At 39.5% G+C, this 21461-nt stretch overlaps 1 protein-coding gene across 1 annotated transcript in view; it reads left to right on the top strand.

The window, feature by feature from the left end:
- Positions 1–256: 256 nt before the first annotated feature.
- LOC126158635 (uncharacterized) overlaps positions 257–21461 on the top strand; it is a 30373-nt gene continuing 9168 nt past the window's right edge. The window contains exon 1 of the mRNA XM_049916458.1: positions 257–469. Within this exon, the coding sequence (XP_049772415.1) occupies positions 257–469 (213 nt within the window). The remainder of the gene's footprint in view (positions 470–21461) is intronic.

Below are 21461 nucleotides of genomic sequence, written 5' to 3'. Positions count from 1 at the left end.
GATGAATCTCTTAATACCTACTGTGTTTAAAAGTAGTTCACAAGACTGGAAAGTTAAACTGAGTTTTGTGCTGAATACTTTTAGAAACTGTAACCGTAAAAGTTCTTTCCTTTCCGTGTTTCTTAGCACATTTATAGTGACCCTCGCACGAGCAGAACGATACTGCTACTTTGCGGCTTCTCTACATGTTCACAGTATTATGGATGCACAAGGAAACAAAGGTCCGGAAGTGACTGACTATATCGACCACTCCATGATGGAGGCGGCCCTGATGAGGTATTTGTCGTGTGACACCATCACGGTGGAGTCCATCGTGGTGGAACCGGCGAACAAGGCTGGAGCCGGCTACGGCAGCCATATGTCCAGGGTGAGGGTCGCCTTCAGGAAGGGTGAAGGAGAGGCGGCTCAGCAGCTGCCTTTGATCGTGAAGGCCACACTTAGCGCGGCGGCGTCGGAGCATATGGGGCAGGTGAGAAGCAACGTCAAGCTGGTGGTGGTCAGGGAGCAAACCACGTAAGAAGGGATGGCGTTCGTCTTGTTTGTACATATTAAATCTTCAATTCAATGTATTTTTCTGAGCAATGAACGGCTTGGCAAAGACCTTCCTGTTGAAGTCTGCGTTTTGTCAGCTCAGAAAAGAGTTTTACTTTAGAATCATCTCATTATCTTCTGAAAGTGCATGCTATGCAAGAGTTTCTTCATACGAGGAAACAAGAAGAAGTCACTGCGTGCCGTCTCAAGAGGGGGAGGGGTGAGTGAAAAGCAGCATGTGTGTCAATGTTCTAAGCAGTATTAGCTAGGATGTTAGCCTGCAGAATAGGCACTCGCTTCGACAGCTTCCTGTAATGCTTTCTGTCATCGGCCTTCAGTAATCTCACCAACATATTATGGTAGCATGTTCCAGTGACAGTTTGCTCGTTACGAACATAATCTGTTAGCGCCACATCACGGCAGTTCCTAGCAAACTGTTAGCGCCACATCACGGCAGTTCCTAGCAAACTGAACACCACGTTCCCAACACCTCCGCCTTTTTAGGCTGCGGTGAATGTTCATGTTTTCCCTGTTTACCTTGCTCCTTTATCTCGGGGCCTCATCCATGGTGGTCAGGTGGCCAAAGCAGTCATCTGGGCTGGCCAAACACAGCTGCAATATTTCTGTTGTTGTCTCGGTTCGGGGAGCTTTTTCAAGGGATGTGAGCAGTCGCGCCGTCTAGCGGGCAGCGACTGTATGTTTAAACTGCCGCGCAAGATATTGGAAACTGATCTATGACTGCTTTAACTTTTTCCACTATCACTCCGATTGTAATACGTCGGCGTTGGGTGCACCAGGGCCTCCACGTCTTTTACAATTCCCGTTTTTCACAGAGAGTTGGCCTGCCACTTTGTTGTTCGTCATGCAGATTTTCTTTAACCACATTGTAAGTCTCTGAGGCAGCTAACCACTGTGTCGTATGATGGTGCAGGGTTGTTGCACATCTAATCCAACTAGGAATGGATTATTTGTGCCTGGATCCCATTCAAATGCAGAAATCGAATTACCGCACGATACTACAATCTAACATTGTGTAACGCCATTTTGTTTTGGTTCTTCTAGCGGCGTTCTACGCCACTGTGGCGTGGGGATTTCAGTACATACTCCAGTCATGTACCACACCTGCAAATAAAGAAAAAATTAATCGCGTAACTTAATTTTTTTCACGTGAAAACTATAAGTTTATGACACTACAGACAAACTTATAAGTCTGATCATACTTTTATTTCATCACTAAATGGTTAGCTCAGAGAAATATTACGGCACCAGTTGGAGGTAACTCTCACAACCTAGTAAAATTAAGATGAATTTTAGTCGAATAATGAATCCTCCCATTTACTGTGTGGCAAGAATTAAGCCCAACCAGAGTCGGACGGTGCTGTATGCAACAAGACAGTATCTGATCACAGGAACAATTCCATTTCCTGCTTGTCAGATTAGATTAGTGCACATATTTCGTTGTGAATGATGCGTTGATTCCATGGACGGACAAAACAGAAATATAGCGGTGATGCCAAAGGGCAGGGTCACCTAATTTATCCTGATGCACATTCTGACTATTGTAGAAAGAGAAATTTTTATAAATTTTGTATTATTTTTAGGTTCGAAGATTATTTTGCTCTTGTATAAAATCAGTGGAGCAGTATAGATGCTACACAGGGTGTTAGCGTGTTGTTGATAATACAAACGGCCAGGTATTACGGAGGAATCAATTTGAGATAAGGAAACATGGTCTAGAAACGATTGTCCCGAAAGTTACGTAGCCAAACATGTCAACGAATAATTCTATCTATAAAACGTAAAAATTGACTTATTGCGCTCGTAGTTGTTAAATATTTGGGGGTAGGTAAACCGAATCAACTTTCAGGTTTGCATTTTGACAGGAAGTTCCACTAACGGGTACAATGGAAAACTTTGTGAGAATATCACGTCATTGAAGCTGTGACAATCTACTTTGAACAATCGTTAATAATTAGCACATTCTGCGTGTTATGGTGGCAAATAGAACTAATTACAAAAAATGTATCTATTCATCTAGCACTTGTGGAAAATAATGAATGACAATGGCTACTCGCCACACCTCATAAAAGGCATCAAAAGTATATATCGTGAAACAAAATAGTAATAAATACAAGAGAGAAAGGACACATGAGATAAAAATCAATGAAGGAGAGAGACAGGAGTGGTCTTTTTGAGCTGTTTTTTTTCAGTATTTACATTTAGTGTCCTCCACAATAGTAAATCAGATAATTATCCAGGAATTAAAGTGGACAAATACACTAACATAAGTGCATAGAGTAATAATACAAGAAAAAAGATGACTTCCAGTTAGGAGTATCTCGACTGAATTAAATATTCATAGAATACGATCTTAAAGTTTTATTACGTAAGACATAAGTTAATAAAGTCGAAGACAATCATTAACTACAAATTACTTGAACGGGAGTCACATTTTAAATATCTTGGTTGTGAACCGAGTTACGTTTGTGATAATGATATAGACGAAAATCTGTATCACTTAATTTCATGGAATATATGGAACAATAAACAGATCAGTTCGCAAGAGCCGACCTGACGAACGTTTCGGTCGTTTTTGGGATCTTGGTTCAAATGGCTCTGAGCACTATGGGACTTAACATCTTAGGTCATCAGTCCCATAGAACTTAGAACTACTTAAACCTAACTAACCTAAGGACATCACACACATCCATGCCCGAGGCAGGATTCGAACCTGCGACCGTAGCAGTCCCGCGGTTCCGGACTGTAGCGCCTAGAACCGCACGGCCATCAGGGCCGGCTTTTGTGATCTGTTCCGGCTGGACCGACTGGGACGGATTTCTTACCATGAACTCATTTACGTAGCAAAAATTATTGGGCAGCGAACTGCATAAGAACATCTACATCTACATCTACATCCATACTCCGCAAGCCACCTGACGGTGTGTGGCGGAGGGTACCTTGACTACCTCTATCGGTTCTCCCTTCTATTCCAGTCTCGTGTTGTTCGTGGAAAGAAGGATTGTCGGTATGCCTCTGTGTGGGCTCTAATCTCTCTGATTTTATCCTCATGGTCTCTTCGCGAGATATACGTAGGAGGGAGCAATATACTGCTTGACTCTTCGGTGAAGGTATGTTCTCGAAACTTTGACAAAAGCCCGTACCGAGCTACTGAGCGTCTCTCCTGTAGAGTCTTCCACTGGAGTTTATCTATCATCTCCGTAACGCTTTCGCGATTACTAAATGATCCTGTAACGAAGCGCGCTGCTCTCCGTTGGATCTTCTCTATATCTTCTATCAACCCTATCTGGTACGGATCCCACACTGCTGAGCAGTATTCAAGCAGTGGGCGAACAAGCGTACTGTAACCTACTTCCTTTGTTTTCGGATTGCATTTCCTTCGGCTTCTTCCAATGAATTTCAGTCTGGCATCTGCTTTACCGACGATCAACATTATATGATCATTCCATTTTAAATCACTCCTAATGCGTACTCCCAGATAATTTATGGTATTAACCGCTTCCAGTTGCTGACCTGCTATTTTGTAGCTAAATGATAAAGGATCTATCTTTCTGTGTATTCGCAGCACATTACACTTGTCTATATTGAGATTCAATTGCCATTCCCTGCAGCATGCGTCAATTTGCTGCAGATCCTCCTGCATTTCAGTACAATTTTCCATTGTTACAACCTCTCGATACACCACAGCATCATCTTCAAAAAGCCTCAGTGAACTTCCGATGTCATCCACCAGGTCATTTATGTATATTGTGAATAGCAACGGTCCTATGACACTCCCCTGCGGCACACCTGAAATCACTCTTACTTCGGAAGACTTCTCTCCATTGAGAATGACATGCTGCGTCCTGTTATCTAGGAACTCCTCAATCCAGTCACACAATTGGTCTGATAGTCCATATGCTCTTACTTTGTTCATTAAACGACTGTGGGGAACTGTATCGAACGCCTTGCGGAAGTCAAGAAACACGGCATCTACCTGTGAACCCGTGTCTATGGCCCTCTGAGTCTCGTGGAAGAGAAAGGAAAGGCCCTCGTAACTGAACTCTAGGTGTCGGATGTTACGAGACATTAAGGATTATTAACCGGAGGCAACCCCTTGACACCGCTCTGGTTCCAGGTTTCTGCTTTCACGCGCCTAGTACTACTTCAGAGTTTGTCTCTGTAAAAATACATGTTTAAAAAATTCTCATTTAAAGTGGGCAGATGCAACCGTGGGTGTTGCCGAGCTGGTGGTTTTAGAGGGACCCTTTGCCGTTTTATTCACGCGTGTCTCAAAGTCGCCCTCGCCCGTGATCACGTCACAGGAGAGCTGATAAATCATGAGCACCCTTCGATGCTTCGGTGCACGTTCAAATTTCGTCGAATGGGTTTGAGCCGACCCTAGTAGTTCCAACATGTTCGTTAAATGGGGATGCAGCCACACAGTATCGTCAGAGAGAAATTGAAACGTCCAGGGATGTCAGCAGCGTCAAAGGCTGTCAAGAAAGTCGTCCTGTTGCTGGTCGCGTTGCGAACTGTCGTTTGCGACTGCGAAGTGTGTGGGAGTCAACGCACCAAGGGAAGGGGTGGTTTCATTGACGCACTTTATGGGAACCCCTAAGCCTTTGCGTGTCAATACTGAGCGTCAGTGTGTGTGAACTGTCTTCCTCGGCTATCCACAAGAAAATGACCTGAATTCAACACAGTGTGTCGGTGTTCTGACCCCCAACGCAGAGGCATCAAAAGAAGGGGTTGAAATGTGTGTAAGAGGGGATGTGACAACCTTCCCATCGTGTGGCACTTCCACGGTGGCTTTCGGTCGAATTGTGGTGAAATCTGGCACCAATGTGACTTCATTAGCCACATTAGAAGTCAACTTCTGAGCTGTGGCCTTTTCTTCGCACGTGTCGACACCTCGCTGTTTGAAGCGCTATCGAGGTCGAAAGTGACGTCTCAGGGCGCTACGCTTTTGCTCCAGTTCAGAGGGAAATTGTATGCATCTTTGAGACAAATTTCAAGCTTCTACATTTTAATGGCAGACAATTATGGGGTTTTGAAAAAGTGATCGTTTAATTGTGTTGCACAGTGTAAATCAAAATTCTCCCAAAGTTGACACATCCGACTGCAGATTCTAAACGCGCATTAGGTGTGGATTTTAGTATAACACAACAGTGATGCCGTAACAGCGACTGTCGTTTCCATCTAAGAACATAATTAAAAATATTGGTATTCTCTAAACTATTGAAGGAAACCTACACCACGTCCGCGGTGACTTGATAGAACAATCCCTCCTCTCCACCAGACTGTTTCTGCAAAATCACAGCGGATATTTGCTTCTCTCGTGAAGTCCGTCAATAAATTATCCACTTGACACCAAATCCGCCACAAATAAACATGTTGCGCGTCGTCCACTCTACTTCTCGTCTCTTGACGATTGATTCGCCTTCCAGCCTTACCGAGATAAGAGGAAAAATATTAAAACATTCAAACATCGTGCCGTGCCAGTTTACGTAAACAGACGACATAAATTTACTAGAGAACATCACGAAGATGCACAGGACAGAAAATGCAGCAAACAAAAATCCATCCTTCAGTAATCAAACACCACACTTAATACTATTTCATATTACTTGTCACAGAGATTCTTACAGTCACAAACTGATTACAAAGAAAAATTTTCGGAAAAAGGAAGAAGCTCTAAATAACAAACATTACTCATTCTAAAATTTCGTATTCGTTGTGGCACTCTCTCAAAAGCTCCAATCAATAAAAGGTTTAATGTTAGTGAGGTGATGCACACTGTAACATTTCCTCGATTTAATTCCACCACTGTTCAGAATTACTTCTAGTTTTATTTTCCCTGTCAAAACGGTAATTACCGAATACAATATTCGTCTACTGGTGCTCTTCTTCTATTCTAACAGTAATTCCATTAAATCATTTTTGCTCCAGTGGCTCCGAGGTCATCCATGGGTACCTCTGTTTCTTTTCCCATGTCACCCTCCTGTCACTGCAATGACGGAATTTCCGTTTTGTTATTGCCTCATGTACCTGGAGACCGAATTTAAACAATTTCGACGTGAGGTTGCAACGTGAGGCGAGTTCTTACTATACAATTCACCGCGTTCGTCGATCGCCACGACCTTGTAATTAGTTAGTAGGAGTAGGTTTGCGACGATTTTCACAGCTCTGGTGCTGTACCAATGTCCTTATGACCTAGTTAATCTTTAAAGTGACTCATGAGATCATCTGCTAGGACTGAATTTGTCGATATCACCATCGCCACTTCCGAAGAAATCATTTATCCCAGCAGGTTCTTGTTTAACAAGACTAGCGGGCACTAATTACGTCACCATAGTAAATAAATCTCATCGGAATTTCAAGCATTACTAGATTTTTCGTACCTCAATATGCTGTTGTTATCGTCCTTTGCCAAGACAACCAGCGATATGAGCGCATATAATCAATCATAAGCGCAATTATACACCTCACATCTCTGAACTAGCGCCAAGAAAATGTAAAAAAAAAAAAAAAAAAAAAAAAAAAAAAACCATCTTTCTACTTTTGCAAACACGAGAACACATAGAGAGAATTTAACTGCCTTTTAAAAAGATATTCCACTTCCTTTTACTCAGACTCACTCAGCTAACAGCTCTCCTCCTTTTCAGTACAATTATCTTCACTGCATTTGTCATGACATATCAAACACAAACACTCTTGAAGCAAAGAATTTCTCGACACAGATTTTAAATTTTCACAAATAATATATTCTGTGCAGTTTTATTTGCCTTCATACTAGCTACATTTTCACATCATTAACCTAGTAACAGTAACTCTGATTGCTCGAACATATTGTAACCTCCCAACAGTAAAAATAGTTATAACATTCACATTTTAGTGTAACCTCTCCACAGATAAATTCCGTAGCCTACCAATAATACAATGTGACTAATCTCTCAATAAAACTGTGGCTCACGTATAACCTTTCAATAATTAACTGACTGTGAATCTAAACTGGTAAATTTGGACGTCAGCAATGCTGCGTCATGGCCCTGAAAGAACATTCTGAATAAATTGAAAATTCTTACCTCAATGAAGTCGCCGGATAACGCGTATATATCTGCTCCTACAAGAAATTTTTCTGGCACAGCCCAGTGTAATTCTGGCCGCTAGATTTGTCATGTATATAAAGAAACAACTGATTTGTTTTTACGATAATCGGGATGACCATCGATAGGAGAAATTAGTAAAATCTTTAAATTCAGATGAATGATTGTCAAAAGTTAATTTTATAAGAAATATTATTATTAAAAGATTTTTAAAAATATTTACATGGGACTTGATATAACAATAGTACAAATTCAGTTGTAACAAACTACATACGCGCGCGGCTGCTTTTACTTTATACTACATCGCTCAGGCACCTCCATCTCTCCCCACGACCGCCCCCCCCCCCCCCAATTCCATACACCCGACTGCTAGCTACTACTCACTCCTACTGACACTGCTCTTACTGCAGCCGACACTGCTCTCTGGTCTGAGATTCTCTTATAGCTTACTTATCGCAGGCAGCGCTTGAGTAATCCATGGAAATTACATCTGCTCGAGTGCACTAGCAATAAATTCCTTAGTCATGAACCTCTTACATAACCCTCCAACCCTCCTTTGGGGGAAGGGGGGGGGGTTAAAATTTGGCAGCGATGGTGAGTCAATTGGACTTGCTATGAGCAACAGATTTTTCTATAATCTATTCAGTTTACTAAGACTACAGTCACAGAGTATATACATACATATAACATTATTGATAAATAATATAAGTACAGAACATATTAAGAAATGACAAAGTGTACACGCACTGTACAATTATTTACCATTTTCCAAGAATTTAAACGTATTGGGAAATGAAATAAAGTGCATACCCACTGTAGAAGTCTTCAGCATCTTTACATGAACTGATCACATTAAGAGATGAGATAAAGTGCATACAATCTGTAAAAGTCCTTAGCATTTTATAAGAACTAGGAAAGGAATGGGAAGGATAGCATTATGGTTGTAGCACAGTGAGTTGCACATAGCTGCACTAAAAGTCCATATCTTTCTACAGAAGCACACCACGTGAGACAATCTGAAGTTCTCTTCCTTGAAGTATTTTGATGTCAACACCACATTCTGGTAGAATCCATACACTTACATCAACGTAGAATTATTGCAAAAACCAAATAGAGTGCTTCATGATCATGAGGATGGACAGGGCATAAGGATATCAGAGTAATTGGTGGTAATTAGGTAAGAAGGTGAAGGATACATTAAGTCTTATGCTAGTCATCATTCAGAATTACACTAGTGTAGCAACCGATTTGAATAATTATTAGCACACATTGGCTAGTTACGAAGCATTTATGTAGTATGTATGGAGTATTACATAACATCATTCATAAGTCATCTCATTGCAATAATCATTGGCATAGCATTTATAGAATATAACAAAATATTATTAAGAAGTCATGTCATTGCAGAAATTATTGCCACTCATTGGCCAATTACAAAGCATTTATGTAGTATGTATGAAATATTACATAACATCATTCATAAGTCATCTCATTGCAGCAATCATTGGCATCATAAGTCATCTCGTTACAGTAATTATTGGCACTCATTGGCCAGTTACAAAGCATTTATTATGCATTATTCAGAAGTCATCATTCAAAACAGGAGTTATTGCGTGTAGCATCAAGCTGCTAGTGTTTATATATGATATCATGCAAGTGACTTAAGACATATTTAAAATGTAAGACATTGTAACTAGTACTCAAGGTCTGTAGTCCAATAATACATAGACATAATGGAATTAATACATCAGAAAAATTTGCATTATATTTAGGACTAGAAATATATCTTAAACTGGTAGCATTATTTAGTTGTATACTGGTAATAGTTGGGAATGCTAATAATTTTTTTTGTGCTAACAATGCATTGCGTTGGGGTCGATAGTCAATTGCTGGGGCATGAAAATATTTGCTTTTGACTTATTGCTGGAAATAAGGATTAATAACGTCATTCAGCATGAGTGAGCTGTATCAAGGTTATGAAACAAGTAGAGTATATGTGATCGCATTCATTAATGATACACATAGCTGGTAAAAAGAAAATGCAAGTCTAGAACAGGTTTAATAACTAAGTGCTTGCAGCATATTAATATCATGAAAAGATTCTCCTGGAAAAAATATAAAGTGGATTATTGAGCTGAAAGAAGAAATGTATTCATATTATGCTGAAGAGTAGTAAACTTCGAATTAACAGGTAAGAAACGTGTACTTAATATGTATGTACTCTAACTGTCTTTCCCAAAACATTCAGTCATTATACTATGCGACATATGACATATTGTCAAAAAGAGCTGCAACAAATACTTAAATAACTACATAGCATTTCTTAACTAATAGAAAATATATAAACTTCATCATTATCACCATCTGCTAAGAAAAACTTCATTATTCATATTACTATATTCTTCATACAACTGTTCATCATCATTTATTATCATCTGCAAAAAATACACACTTCATTATTCATTATTCATATTCATATTACCATTTTCCTCATACAACTATTCATTATTAATACATTATTTCATATATTATAGAGTTTATTACTTCTAGCACATTTCATCACTAAAATTAACATGTGTCGATCTGTCTGACATCCTGCAATAATCGCCTCGTATTCTGAAAGAAAAATAATAAGTCAAGACTGCTATCACACAATGTGTATAGTATATTCTTGTTAATGCTTGTTAATTCTGATCCATTTACTTTTCATGACAAGGTATTGCGTTTTCTTTCGTACATTCCGATGGTAAAATTTCCATTTCATAGTAAACCACTGTGGTTGTTTAATTTATTTCTTTTACACGGTATTGCTTTCTGAAAATAATGAATATGGATTAATATCTTGCACTTAAATCATATACCCATTAAATGAAAACTTGTTTCTAGTGGTATGGCTAAGCATACAGCATAGCATGACAGAACACGTATTAGACCAAAACATAGACAGTTTTCAAGTGGGAAAATGTACACACAATATCATAATGTAGTAGTAAAAAATGTAGAATAGTCAAGATATTGGGATATCATAAGGCAAAATGTCAAAGTCGACTGGTGTTTGTTATATCTTAAAGATTTCATAGTGCATACAGAGAAAATTCTACTTTCGTTAGGAAACCCATCATATATACATAAAAAAATGGAAAACGTGCACGGTCTGATATATAACGACAAGAAAAGCGACCTGCTAACCTTACCTTGCCGGGCTCTTGCCAAGAAAAACTAAGATCATCATCAGTAAGTAGTCACATAGATATAATTGCATAAGTGGTCATATATATATCAGGAAATGGCGTTACAGTGTGATAAATCATAAAGTATGTTCATTCAATAAAGGGTTTAATATTGGAAATATGGTGATTTCCCTTGCATTTTCTGGTTCTCAAAGTTTCGACATGTACTACACTGGGGTGCTGAACGCAGCGAATTCTATATGAACCTGCATATAGAAGCTCAAATTTACTGCATCTACTCTTTCCTCTGTTGGATAAATAATGTGTGCGTACTAATATCATCTGTCCTATGTGAAAGTCACGGCGTGTACAAACCTGTTTTTGCTGTCTTCTCCGGCGCTCTGCGGCACGTTTGATGTTGTTGAGCGCAATGTCAATTATTTCACGGTGGCGTAGTCGACGAGATGTAGGAAAAGATACTAACTCTTTAGTTTTGTTGGGTAGTTCAACATTTTTCAATATAACAGTCGGAGATAGCATAGTAGATTCATTTGGTATGGAGTTAATTACATCCTGGAATGAGAGTATGTGTGTGTCCCAACCAATATGTCTTTTACGGCAGTATATTCTACATAGTTTACCAATTTCTTTCATCAGTCGTTCAGAAGGGTTCGAAGAAGCATGATACCTGGATATATAGATCGGAGAAATGTTTCTAGCTCGTAACATACGTGTCCATATCGCAGATCGAAATTGTGGTCCATGGGAAAATTTGAGCTCTCGTAATTCGGTAAGCTAATTAACTGATCCATGATTCTGCGCTGTGTCATCTTCGACCAATACGCTGGCAGAAAAACATTCTGAAATTCTTCTACCGAATAACATTGCCTCGCAATCGGTCTCACACGAGTTGCCGGTTCGCCTTCCAAAAAACTGCAAATAAATTCAAGTTTGTGTGTTACGGGCCAAGTTGGTGGAAAAGCAAAGCTAAATTGTTGCATACAATCCAAAGGGTGAATCTGTGTTCTGTCATTCTTAAATACCTTAAATTTTCTAAGTGATAGAAAGTGCTTGTAATCAAAATTATCGTCTCTGAATGTCTGAGCAGATTCATGATCGCATGAGAATCTATTTGTCTGTGTCTGTTTGGAATCTAAGTCACGTACTCTCTGTAAATTACCTAAATTATACTGGCTGTGTGAGTGTGACAAATGTTCAGGATGTGGCATATGCTGTGACGTGTTAGAGGCTGAAACATTTTTCATTTCTGTCACTTCTTGCTGTAAAGATGACAATTATCTACGCAGTGTATTGTTGGATGAACCTATCTCACTGATTGTCTGCTGTAAATTTTGGAGTTAAGGTGTTTGATTGAACGAAATTGGTGACGTATCGTCTGATATGGTGTCATTGTTATTTTCGATAACGTCAATACGACTGGCCAATTCATCATATTTTTCAGTCAGTGCTTTTATCTGATCGTCATTTTTAGTGTCACAAGCATTAATTTGTTTATGCATTCTACGTGTGGTTTTGTTTAATTTCTTAACGTCTGCTTTAATGACATCGGGATCCTGTATTAATTCCAGTTGTTCAAGTCTGCTGGTCACTGTCTAAAAGTCTATTTTTGTTTCAAGATCGGATATTTTATCGTGCAATTCAGTGTTCAACTGTTTGATAGTATTGATTTCGTCTGATACTGTAGCCATGTTGTTGTCTACGTATGTTTTTGCTTTCGTAAACAACTTACACTTGTCTTCCTCTCTCTGTGCAGTAATTGTTTCCATGACTTGTTTCTTTACTTTGTTCTGTTCCTGTATCAATTTACGGTAACGCATTTCACTGTTTTGTAGGTGGTGATTAAAACGTTCGTCAATTTGGCTGTTTTGTTGTTCAAATTTCCTGTCGACTTTCGCATCCAGACTGCGTGAAAGGTCTCCTGACATTAATTTAAACTCGTCGCGTAACTTTGTTGCGTTTTCTGAACATAGTTTAGCAACTGCACTAATTTCATCTCTAAGTAATTTTGTTGTGGCTGCATGTGTATTGCGTATCTCTTCACTACTATTCCTGACACTGGCCTTTATTTTCTCACGCAATTGTTTTTTAGTTTCATTACATTGATCCGCAACGGCTGTAATCTGTAAGCTGTTCAATAGAGGTGTGAAGTTTTTCATTAATTTGTTTAAACGACCTGTCGTGTTTTTCAATCAACTGTTTCAAACTTTCATTAAGTTTTTTGTTCGATTCATTAAGGTTGTCGTATTTTTATTCAACTGTTTGAGATTTTCATTAAGTTGTTTATAATTGTCGTCTTGTTTTTCATTCTACTGTTTGAGATTTTCATTAAGTTGTAGCAATACTGCCACAACTTGATCCATACCAAAATGAGCGACTCTAATTTTCTATGCTGTGTGATGGCGTATCTGCATTTGTCACGTTTTGTGTAATCATTTGGTCATTCCCTGATTCACGAAAAGGTTTGATAATTGGATGTGCACTGTTGGTCACTACATCGGAATCAAATAAATCTGACATATTTTGACTACATTGTTCATCTTCGTTAGAAACATTTATCTGTTCACTGTGTAAATTTTGCAAGTCAGGTGTGTCAATTTGGGCAGCGTTCATTGTAACGGAACGTGCGCGTCATCAATTGTCGTTAAATTTACTGTGGACATAAATAAATTTGTTTGCTCATCATGTAGATTAGAATAATTACTGGTGGTCGGCCCACACTTATTATCTGTAATTCGAGGATTATCATTATGAAACTGAGTGTCGCTAATATTATCAGTCAAGTTATTCAAGTCGGCTTTTTCACTGATTATGCATCACGATGTACTGTTGGCAGTTTTTTGCGGCATTTTCACAAGTCAATGGTTGGCACAAAATCAAAGACAAAGCAAAAATGGAACAAACACAATAACAACAAAGAGCAATAAATTGCCAGCTGCACGGGATTAGCCAAGCGGTCTAAGGTGCTACAGTCATGGACTGTGCGGTGACCTTAGCAGTTAAGTCCCATAAGATTCCAAACACAACACAATAAATTGCCGATGATCTGTGAACGAAGGAGTGACAAATTAATAAATGCATTGCGCCAGCTACAAACTACGTTTATTATTAGGTAAATAAGAGCAGATATATGACTGACTACTTCTCAGAAATTCATAAAAACAATTACGATCCTGGCAGTGTCGCCAAGTGTAATGTCACAACAGTAGAAATAGTTATAACATTCACATTTTAGTGTAACCTCGCCGCAGATAAATTCCGTAACCTACCAATAATACAATGTGACTAATCTCTCAATAAAATTGTGGCTCACATACAACCTTTCAATACATTGCTCAGGCACCGCCATCTGTCCCCACGACTGGCCCCGCCAACTCCATACACCCAACTGCTAGCTACTACTTACTCCTACTGACGGAGCTACAACTACTACTGCTCTCTGGTTTGAGATTCTCTTATAGCTTACATATCGCAGGCAGCGCGTGAGCAATGCATCGAAATTACATCTGCTCGAGTGCGTTAGCAATAAATTCCTTAGTCATGGACCTCTTACAGTATTAGTTTCAAATTAATGCAATGGCGACAATCAGGCAATTAACTGATACAGATTTGAAATAGTACAAAACGTTTCCGTTTTTTTACAGTACACATCAACATCGTTTTAATGATGATGAAAGGCCGGTGTATCAACGACGACATCTTCCAACTTGGCATGACCATCAGTTTGACGAGTACGGTAACCAGCTTCTAACGACGACATACCTTACTGTAGCAAGTCCGTCACCGTTGCTCCAGCGTCCCCGAATCAGTGTAACACAATGAACAACAGCGCACAGTATAAACAATTTTCAACATACCGTACACATTACAAACAGGCGTTTGTTTATTCATGACCAACATAACTTAACTATACTATCTTTAACGTAGGTACCATATACGCAGTTTACTTGTTACAAACTGTTCATGGAACTGCGGCACTGAAGGACGATAGTGATGACATCCAGGATGTGCTATATTTCCTCATGAATATCAACACATAATCTCCTTCCCCCTCCAGCGGTTCGATATATGGTTGTGGCACAATTTTATGCTTGCTATTAGTCACTACCTTTCTTCTAAGTAAATTACCCCTGGACACCATCCAAGTGGTATCACCAATGTATTCACTCATCAAGTTCTGTCTCTGAACTTAACCGACTCAGCATAAGTGTGTCAGTTGTTTTATGGCACATTCTTTAAATTGAAAATCACTATGTTTTTTTTCATAACAACCTTACAGTTACCATCATTACATGTTGCACTACTCACTTGCCCATGTTACTTAACTAGCTTTTGATTATCCACTAATTAGTAGCAGCAACAGTATTCGATTTATTACCAACACTGATGAGCAAAAGCTCATAATTTTGCATTTGTTTTATATTATAGTCTTTGGATAGAAACAGCACTCATGTTTTCAATGAACATTGCGATTAGATCATTATTTTTCCCTTATAATTCTCGTACTGTTACTTACATAGGAAGAGGACCCATGGCCTCAACCAGTGTAACATTGAGGTCATTCCCTCTGTTTCTTATATAAGCGATCTAGTATTACAGATAGTACAATAAACAGAACTTGTGTCCTCCACTTACACATTAAAGTAGGTCGGCACTAAAACAGTCTCTACTAACGTCCAGGAAGAAACCTAATCACGGTTAAACAAATTTCGAGACCATCTGCTTTCGTCGGCTATAATTCTGACGTGTGCTCATTATAGCCTAGAACTGAAGTCTTTTTTTTTTACGTTTAAGATACATAATTATTCGCAAGCAGCATATTCTTGTGCCTTTTACATTACAACAGTGCTGCTACATCACCCCTAAAAAGTACTACACTCTGAAGTTGGTCGGTCAGCATTAGCCATCCTTGCATGCATCTCAGTCGATAGTAATGCTAGATAAAAATGCTTGCTGAGGACATATTTCTCGGGTAATATTTTCCCTAACTTCGGCCACTTATGACCATGAACCATTTTATCCTAAACAGTCCTTCAGTGTAAACAATATTTAATAACCAACCTTCTTTACATTCTTTGCTACCAAAATTAAATCTCATAAATATACCACGCCTTTACACAGAGTTTGCTACTTACCCTTCGAAATTTAATCCACTTACGATACACTATGCTGTACATGACTTTCCTTATTACCGTAGGGTGATTCTACAGTTACCATATGTCTTTGACGTTGAGTAGAGATCATCATCAGTAGCTCTTATTCCATGTACAAGCACTTAACACAACATAAATTGCTGTATGTATTTCATTAAGCAACAGATCTGCATTACCTGGATAAACATTGTACCTTAGTTATTTTCTGTGTTTCTCGCTGCTGTTACTTTCGATAAAAGATTATACTGGTGCTTCTTTCTAGTCATTCCTGGTAGTCAGCCTTCCTAGTAAGTGGCCTGCTCCCCTATGGCTAAGTATTCTTCCATTAATCCACTCCAGCACCTTACCCATGAGGTATCCACGTTACAGCCCACACAACATAGTGTAATTGGGCTAGGAGTTTACAAGTGGATTTAGAAGTTGTGACCGGAAGGTCACGTGACATGAAGTGTTGTCATCTTAGTCTTTATGCACAGGTTTTTGCTCCTGTTATGAAGAATCATCATCAACAAAAATCATTTGATGTTAGCAAAGGTTGATCATATTGGTATCTAAAACGCATTCCAGTGTTTGTCCTACACATACACTTACACTAAGACAGGCGTGGGAACCAGTACCTTTTGGAGAATTAAAGCAAACACTTACAGGTTGAAGATGATTTGTGTGGAAGTACAAAGCTCCACGTAATCAGCAGCGATGATGGGTTATAAAAATATGCTCCGTGTGTCTATAGTTTTAGCTATGTAACGTAGAACTCGATTACACAAACTGTCAAATAACGATCCTGACACTTGTGTTGTAGACTGTATGTTGGTGGAATTCTGTGTTGTACATGTGGATAAGCGTCTATTCGTCGTAATCAAATTCCATTTCAAAATCAGTAAGGGACGCATTGCAAGAATTTAGATTTAATAGGACATTCATTAATGGCTAGATGGAGTGGATAACTGGCTATTTGTCTCCATTGAAATCCATTCGTCAGCCTAGTTACTGGGTTCGGATATTTGCTATAGAATCAAGATCGGGTAAGATGATGATACTGGGAAACATGTTTATTATTTGCGGTTAAGCACTCACAAATATGTCTGCAAAAGCTCCACCTTCCCAGCGGTTTCTGCTAATGCTAAGAATTTGAAAAAAAGTTAGTGAGAGTCATTGTCTTCATGCTAGTAAATAGGAGATTATCTGTAATAAAGAGGAGCCCCGACAGTCATGCTGGCAAAAATATGGAACAAATTTCGTCTTCCTCATATCTAAGGGAACCAATCTGTCGAGCAGACTTACGTTACTGCCTGTTAAATCATATGTATGTAGTTCGCAATTTGTCTATTGGGAAGTAATACATTCTTGTAAGTTGATCACTTGATCATGACACCGCTTCCTTTCGTGACTCCTAAAATTAATATATATATTGCACTACCGACAGAAAAATACGTTACATAATTGGCTGGTTGGTTCGTGGTGACATCTTTAAAACGTACGTCAGTATTGTTACTGCTCTAACGATGCTAACAAGAAAGACGAGAAACAGGAAAAGAGGATACACTGTAAATGTTGCTGTCCGGCGCTTTAAACCTGATAATTTTATTGTAGTACAGGCAAAGGATGTGGAATGCGAAGACGAGCAAAGATACATATCTAGACAGTTGACTTATTGTTACAAATTGCTTACCTGAAAACACATAACAGTATGTGCTCCAATCCCACTACACTACTATTGATAATAAACCACCATAAGAATATGTTACCTATCTACAGTCTGGAGCCGAGCGACCGCTACGGTCGCAGGTTCGAATCCTGCCTCTGGCATGGATGTGTGTGACGTCCTTAGGCTAGTTAGGTTTCATTAGTTCTAAGTTCTAGGCGACTGATGACCTCAGAAGTTAAGTCGCATAGTGCTCATAACCATTTGAACCATTTTTTTTGTTACCTATCTTTGTCGATCTAATCCTTAATTACTTTTCATTTGCACGCAACGGTTCGAGAAATAATTAGAATTTTCAAGTGCTTTGATCAAGAACGTGCAACAAATAACCATTTACCAATTAAAAGTGTAATTTCTCTATGGAGGGAAGGGAAGGATTTCGTGAGTCTCTCGTATGGTGAAAAAATCAATAGGGAGAGAGAGAGTTCAAACAGTTTAAGGACAAGATGACGACTCAGTTGGAAGATTATTGATTGGTGCTTATAACTCTATATGTAGCCTTACAAACCGGTATGTATATATTAGTTCGTCACGTGATCATGACGTCACTTCAGCTTATGACTCCTAAAAAGAAATTGGAATACGTATTGACACTATGGATTAAAAAAGCTGTACATCGTGCTTGGTTGTTTCGTGATGTTTTCGATTTGTGTTAGATGTTTCTCTAATGCTGTTGCTGTTGTTGTAGTCTTCATTCTGCAGACTATTTTGATGCAGCTCTCAATGCTGCTCCATCCTGTGCAAGCCTCTTGACTTTCGAATAACTACTGCAACCTACATCCTTCTGTATCTGCTTACTGTATTCATCTCTTGGTCTCCCTCTACGATATTTGCTCCTCATATGTATCTGCTTACTGTATTCATCTCTTGGTCTCCCTCTACGATATTTGCTCCTCATACTTCCCTCCAATAATAAACGGTGATCCCTTGATGTCTCAGAATGTGTCGTAGCAACCGACTCTTCTTCCAGTCAGGTTGCACAAAAAATTTCTTTTCTCCCTAACTCCGTTCAGTACCTCTTTATTAGTTACTTGATCTAACCACCTAGACTCTTCTTCCAGTCAAGCTGTGCAAAAAATTTCTTTTCTCCCTAACTACGTTCAGTACCTCTTTATTAGTTACTTGATCTAACCACCTAGACTCTTCTTCCAGTCAAGCTGTGCAAAAAATTTCTTTTCTCCCTAACTACGTTCAGTACCTCTTTATTAGTTACTTGATCTAACCACCTAATCTTCAGCACTCTTTGTCATACCATAGATGTTTAAAAATCTCCATTTCTTAATTTGACCCTTTTCTGGTCAATAGCGCTTAGAATTTAATATAGTAACTTTACACGCTTATCCAAGCGTAGTCATCAAATTCTGTCGCCGACCCCAAGTAATTGAAAAATGGGTTATTCATCCTCCATATTTTTAGCCTGCTTCTAGCTGATGGTATTTTGTATGGCCTGCATGCATGCGTTTTGACCATCCGTGGAATTTGCTATCCCACATATATAGTTCAGCCTATCCACGTTCTATAGTTCTATAAAATCGTCCTCGAGCTAGGACATTATACATATACACGCATTAACTTCCTGAGCCTCCTACCCGGTCATCGGATCAATTCCGTAACACATTTTATGCCAATCACATGGAAGAAGACGATTTCTGCGCCTTCCTTTCCGACATGATCACAACCTAGCTGCTGGCGCCCCTAAGTTTACCTGAGAGCCCGTGGCCCACCGAACGTTGGCTGGAGTGTGGTAGCACGCTTCTGACGTTTGAACTAAGTACAGCTATTGGCATGGTACACACGTACCGTTTATTTTACATTTTATGCGAGTCTTTTGCCCTTTTGGGCATTCTGTATTAATGCTGGACCATGCCTCTTTAGGCAGTTTGTAGTTTTAGTGTGTTCCGAAGAAGGCGTGGTTATCCGCGCTGAAACCTAGGTCAACATCCGGTTTCTATTTGCAATCGAGGCGGATTCTTTATAATCATTAAATTATTAACGATTGCTGACGCGCTGCAATTTTAAAAGTTCTCAAGTATCAATTAATGTCTCCGTTACTTAATGTACGGAGACGACTCGGCAACTCTCATCCGGCAGTCGGTCAGGGCTGCCGCAGTGCTTTACACCAGCGCGGACAGTCATTCGACAATCTCTTTCCGTACAGAGCTCATAATTAACTTTCATATATTCTGCGCTGTGCTCAAAACTATATAGACATCAATATGAGTCTACACAGTTGACTGCTCTGCTCACTCACGTCGTAAAGAGCCTGCTTGTAGAACCTTAAGTTAACAATTATTACAAACGCATTACCTTTAAGAGCTGCTTTATACTCTGCAAAACGAACGTTGTCTTGATGATTAAAATTCTTCTGGGTGTTGTAGTGCCTCATTGTATAAAATATTTTAATTTTAAACTTCAAACCAATTTTTCGACCGTATTATAAAGGCCTTCCTCAGGACAAGACTGGTTTTCTTGGAGGAAAGTTGGCTCTATTTATTGCAGACGATCAGTGTCAATACGTCGTATTTTTGAAACTTTGTCACTAGAATGTAATAGACTATTCATGACGGACGGGGGAGGATACGAAGGAAGCTATTCGTGAGCTAGCCGGATTGTCAGTTACTGACGACAGTCTGTAAATGAGATCTTGGCTTCTGGTGGACACGTTTTCATCCTGGTGTGCGCGAAAATGCAATGGCAGTTTCCCTACAGTGGTTTGTTTAGGCTGTCGCGTCCGTAGCTTCTTTCCTACTCTCCCCCGTCCGTCATTACTAGCTTGTTATACGAGGGTTGGAACTTAAATAGTGGCAACTATTTATTCAAGAGTTAAATGTTTGCACCTGTTACTGTCCTTCAAAGTAGTCACCAGCGTTGTATAGAACCCGTTGTCAGTGATGTGGAAGGCGTAGTATACCTTTAACAGAGCCTGTTCTGTTGATGGTGCGAATGGAGCGGTCTACTGCCTGTCGAATATCTGGAACAGTTCTGAAGCGAATGCCACGAAGTGGTTCCGTCATCTTCGGATTCAAATCAAAGTCACAAGGACTTATGTCGTATTACTGTTCGTTTTTGTAGCACCACCTCCGACCAGCTTTGCGAAAGAAGCGGCGACACTTTCTGAGCAACCCACCCATCATTTTGCACGACAATGCGCAAGCTGTGGCTGCTCTGTTCGGTCGATGGGACTGGGAAGTACTGTACCATCCACCATATTCCCTGGACGTAAGTCATTGTGACTTTGATTTGATTCCGAAGATGAAGGAACCACTTCGTGGCATTCGTTTCAGAACTGTTCCAGAGATTCGACAGGCAGTAGACCGCTCCATTTGCACCATCAACAGAACAGGCTCTGTTAAAGGTATACTACGCCTTCCACATCACTGACAACGGGTTCTACACAACGCTGGTGACTACTCTGAAGGTCAGTAACAGGTGCAAACATGTAACTCTTTTGTATCGGTTGTAAATAAGTAGTTTCCACTATTTAAGTCCCAACCCGCGTATACTGGGGCGAACAAAGTTTTAAAAAACAAGATATATTAACACATATCGTCTACAATAAATAGAGCCATCTTTCGTCCAGCAAAACCAGTTTTGCTCTCAAATTGGCCATTGTAATACGGTCGGAACGTTGTTTTTAAGTTTACAATTAAAGTATTTTATATAATGATGCGGTGCGTCATCATGACACCGGCCGCAGGAGCCTACTTAGTTAAGTCGTTACCTTGCTAGGTGTGCGACGTCTCGATCCCTTCATTTTTTCTGCCAATATACCGATGTA

This window comes from Schistocerca cancellata, chromosome 2 (genome assembly GCF_023864275.1).
Source record: "Schistocerca cancellata isolate TAMUIC-IGC-003103 chromosome 2, iqSchCanc2.1, whole genome shotgun sequence".
NCBI classification, from domain to species: domain Eukaryota; kingdom Metazoa; phylum Arthropoda; class Insecta; order Orthoptera; family Acrididae; genus Schistocerca; species Schistocerca cancellata.
Note: the sequence above shows the minus strand (reverse complement) of the source record. Positions and strands in the feature narration are given on the sequence as shown.